This window comes from Muntiacus reevesi, chromosome 2 (assembly GCF_963930625.1).
Source record: "Muntiacus reevesi chromosome 2, mMunRee1.1, whole genome shotgun sequence".
NCBI lineage: Eukaryota > Metazoa > Chordata > Mammalia > Artiodactyla > Cervidae > Muntiacus > Muntiacus reevesi.
The window spans coordinates 37,316,200-37,320,972 of record NC_089250.1 but is presented as its reverse complement, the minus strand read 5'-3'; the positions used below and the strand labels follow the sequence as shown (position 1 = coordinate 37,320,972).

General features: G+C 51.2%; 1 protein-coding gene across 1 annotated transcript; it reads right to left on the bottom strand.

Moving 5' to 3' along the window:
- Positions 1-287: 287 nt before the first annotated feature.
- PET117 (PET117 cytochrome c oxidase chaperone) lies at positions 288-3,984 on the bottom strand. The gene is made up of 2 exons (XM_065921279.1): positions 3,804-3,984; positions 288-439 (listed from the first exon to the last, which is right to left on the bottom strand). Exons 1-2 carry the CDS (start codon positions 3,897-3,899, stop codon positions 290-292), a joined length of 246 nt encoding a protein of 81 aa, XP_065777351.1. The 5' UTR covers positions 3,900-3,984; the 3' UTR covers positions 288-289.
- Positions 3,985-4,773: the final 789 nt, after the last annotated feature.

The window sequence follows — 4,773 nt, the reverse complement described above, 5'->3', positions numbered from 1 at the left end:
CCCTCCTGGCTCACAGGGTCAGGGTTCTCAGGAACAACCCCAATCCCTGGACACCAAGCTTGAAGGGCTCTTCGCTGACCACACAAACAGAAACTCTCACAAGGGTGTCTGCCCACCCCTACTCAGACACAAGGGGCTCTAAAGACAGTATTTAGAATATATGAGCCATTGTCCTTTTTCTGACCAAGTTTAAAAGGTCAGTAAGCAAAAAAGCTTTCACTAAGCTGTTCTCCATCAACACACACATTGAATGCTGTCTCTTTCATCAATACTTCACACACACTTCAAGTCACGTTTCTTGAGATCCCTTTGCCAACACCATTTTCTCTCTTTCTGCTTCAAGCTGCTCAGTCAGAAGAATCTGTTCTCCCAAAAGACGAATATTTTCTTTTTTCCGATTTTGCCTTTCAATGTCTCTGATCACTCCATCACGAAGCCTCTAAAAATTTAAGAAAGAGATTTCAGTAAAACTGGAACAGGTAGTTCCCATCCTTGCATCATTCAAATCTAAAACACTGTTTAGATACACTTAAAACTTTTAGATTCCAACCACCCAATTACGATTTTAATTTACTGTATAAACGTAATAAAGAAACCATAAAATTAACTTGGTAGAGTGCCATAGTATTATTACAGACTTCTTATCGTCTTTTAGGAAATTCCACATTGTTTGATACAAATATGGTAAATAACAATTAAAAATTAAAAACTGGGGCTTCCGTTGGTGGTCTAGTGGGTAAGAATCCTCCTGCCAATGCAGGGGACACAGATTTGATCCCTGCTTCTGCTGGGAAGATTCCTCATGCTTCAGGGCAACACTAAGCCTGTGTACCACTATTTAGCAGATGAGCCTCAACGCCCTAGAGTCTGTACTCCATCGAAGTGAAAAGCCTGAGCACTGCAACCTGTAATGAAGAGTAGCCTCCATGACCCAAAATCAGAGAAAGCCCGAGCACAGCAACAATGACCCAGCACAGCCAAAATTAAATCTTAGGAAAAAAAAAAAACCTGCCACTGCACTGGATTTTAGTTTAGTTGATATATGATACTTTAAAATTTGAGAGTAATGGGAAAAATAAATAAAACAAAAAAGTGAAAAACAAAAACAGAAGAGAAAAAAAGAAAAAGAGCTAAATAAAAATTTGAGGAGAGAATTCCCTGGTGGTCCAGTAGTTAAGAATCTGTGCTTCCACTGGTTGGGGAACAAAGACCCCACAGAGGCTACCTATGTCCCCCGCCCCCTCAAAAAAAACCTTGATGGAGAGTTAAAGTAATTGTGAACTACATTCCTGTTAGCAACTGTCTTAGCTGAATAATAAATATCATAGAAAAAAAGTACTAAAATTTGAACAAAGTGTAAGGATGCGAGAAAGTAAAGAACCTGACTTGTTCTATTACGTAAAGAGAATAAGTACAAATTACACAGAATTACCATCAACTATCTAATGGGCAGAGAAGGGGAAAAAAAGAAAGCTATCACCAGAGGAAAAACAAAGGGCCAGCAATGGCAGTTACTTTCACAAACACTAACGACAGAAGATTCCAGAATATGAATGTGGCATCTAAGATGACTTTCTAAAGCATCAATCCAGTCATTACTAATAACTAACATTTTATAGTTTACAGGTCATTAAATACTCTCATAGCAGTGGCCTGTGAGGCAAAATAACAGGGGCAGGGCATAGGACCTGGGTATGTTTTTTTTGTTTTTTTACTTTTAAACCAGACCTCTTTCAAATAAACTACCAGAGAAGTATCTCCATCTGCAAGGCCAGCTTGCAATTCATCAACAAGCACCAAGTTACCGATCTGCTTGTCTTTGGTTTTTCAATTTACTATTATGTCTACCTTAACAACTCACCAAATACCTTGGTGCCGGCCCTCCTCCAGGCCTGGAGCCTCAGTTACCATTATCAGGGAGCTGGGAAATTTAAGAGTTCTGGGACTGATAACACAACTGAAACCCACTTGTCTTGAACCCTGCGCTCTGGGCCAGATCTCCAGATAGAATCGGAAGCTCTCATTCTATCTTCCCTCCCCAGCTCCTGTCCTGTGTGCGTTCCGTCAGGACACACTTACACACCTCACCCAACTCCTGAAGCCCACACCTTCCACACCTACTCTGAGGTCCTCCCTTCCTTTCTCAGACTTTGGCACGTGGCTTGGGTTCTTGTTCTCCATCCATCATTTGCTAGTTTTCCCCCCAAGTTTCAAGATCTGTGCCAACTGCCTGGCACACCCTTCCTGGGAATTCCGGTTGACAACTGTGCTGACCACTCAGACCTCTTCATTACCATAACACAGCTGGAAGTTGGCTCCTGGTGCAGTTCTTACTCCTCGGGTAGTACTGACAGTTTTGCTGGCTTCCTGTGAGGATGAATGCTCCCTACAGCGCCTGGTATGTGGTATACAGTCAGGAAACAATGGGGGACCACACCAACCACTGGTTTATTTCTTGCTTCCCTGAACCTTCCAACACACCCAACTATGTCAAATCACATGTCCTGTTTCCCAGGAAGTAAGCCACATGAATGACTGGAGGTACAACAAACACAAGTTATTCTTGTCAACCTTCACCTCTAACTTCCAAATAGCTAAATCTTCCACTTTTCACATTCTAACATCGGTTCTCAACCCTGGCTGCATGTCAGAACCCCTGAATCGCTTTTAAAACATACTTCAGCGGGATCCACACCCACAAGAGATTCTGATTTGACAGGTCTGGAGCAGGACCCAGGCGGTTTCACGGTATTAAAAAAAAAACTACAACAAATTTCCCAGGAACATTGGCACGTGTAGGTGGAGATCAGAACCAAGCTTGCGCCCAGCCTTACTCTATACTCGGAAAAACCCCTGCTCCCTGACCTCAGAGCTACATTCAATACAGAATCCTCTACCCCCTTGTCAAATTTCCTCCCATCACCACCTTTTCCTTCTTAGAGAAGGAAGCCTCCTGCCTATGTTCGGAAAGCTACCCCCTTAGCTGTCTTAGTTGCTCAGTCGTGCAGGACTCTCTCTGCGACCCCACGGACTGTAGCCCCCCAGGCTCCTCTGTCCATGGAAATTCTCCAGGCCAGAATACCGGGGTGAGTTGCCATGCCCTCCTCCAGGGGATCTTGCCCACCCAGGGATGGAACCCAGGTCTCCCGCATTGCAGGCACATTCTTTACCCTCTGAGCCACCAGGGAAGTCCCTTAGAGCCCTATTTTAAGCCCAAATCTCTCATCTCCTCGGTGTCCTACCATCGTTAATCATTCCATTCCCTCCGCTAAATCCCTATACCACCGTCGACTTCGTCTCCTGATTTCCAGAGCGTGGAACAGGACAGAGGCCTCGCCGGCAGCATCTCCGCACCACCAGCACACGCACCGACCTCCCCCTCCCACCGCTGCCTGCGCCCACACCCAGCGACCCGGGTTCCGCCGCCCCCGGCCCCTCCCGGCGCTCGACCCTCAGGCCCAAGACGAGGGGCGCTTCCTCTTCTTTCTTCCCTACGAGCTCGGGGCCAAGGCTTGCGCCCGGGAGTCACACTGACCGATTGGGAAAAGGAAGACGCGAGAGCTGAGAGACACAGCGCGAATTGTCCACCTCCCGCGCTCCGACCCCGGCGGCCCGAGGGCCGGGGTTGGGGGCGTCCCTGAGCCCAGTGTACCCGGGGACTACCCCCTCACCCCCAGGACCGTTCCTCCCAAGGGCGGGGGGGGGGGGGTCCCCGGCCCCGGAGGAGGGAGGAAAGGTGAGGAAAAGAGGCGCCACACGGAGCCAGGCCCCAGGCCCGAACCGCGCGGACCCGGGACACCGACCTCCTGGTCCTGGCGCTGCTTCAGATGCACGCCCGCCACGGTGGCCGCCGTCAGCAGCACCGAGAGGCCCAACACCACCTTGGAGCGCCTCGACATCCCCCGCGCCTGCCTGACGGTCGGTCGCGGGCCAGCTCGCAGCGCCAGAGGCCCGGGGCCGCCGCCGCCGCCGAATGCGCGTCGCCGCCCGGGGCGGGGCCAGGCGCGATGCCTCGAGCGCAGAGCCCGGCCGCTGCCAGGCGCGGGGAGTCGAGCGCCGAGCGCTGCCCTTACTCCGCCAGAGAGCGTGACTTCTGGCGGGGCCTGGGGAGGACCCGAGTGACCAGATCGTCTCCTTGCCCTGCGGACTGGAAAGGGGCCACTTCCAAGAGCCCCCGCCCAGAGCTGGCCCCGGCATCACCACCCGGGACGGGGTTTGGAGGCCTGAGCCCCTTCCTCTCATCCGCCGTCCTCTGCGGCGGGAGTGTCGGGAAGCAGGATCCCCGGCTTAAGTACCTTGCGGACCCTCAGTCGCACATGTCCCGTCGGAGCGCTGGGCGCTGCCACGCCACCATCCCCAAACTAAGCACTCGTTGCCCCTTGGCAGGGGAGGGCACCAGGAGAGGGAGTTTTCCTGGTGAGACGTGGCAGACGTCCCCCTGCTTCCACATTGACGCTGTGGGAGGGCGAGGGCAGGGTCTGGTTTTTCTTGACGTCGTCGTCAGGAAACATTCTGGCTGCAGAGCCAGCTCTCCAGGCAGCGGTACCTGTCCTGCTGGTACGAAAGACGCTGTCATCTTGTCTCCAGGTAACCCTTGGGACATCCCGTCTACAACAGTTTCCGCGTTCAGGTGCCCGCGTTACTCTGTTCAGTTCAATTGCTGATTCTTTGCGACCCCATGGATTACAGCACGCCAGGCTTCCCTGACCATCACCAGCTCCCGGAGTTTACTCAAACTCATGTCCATTGCGGAGAAGACAATGGCAACCCACT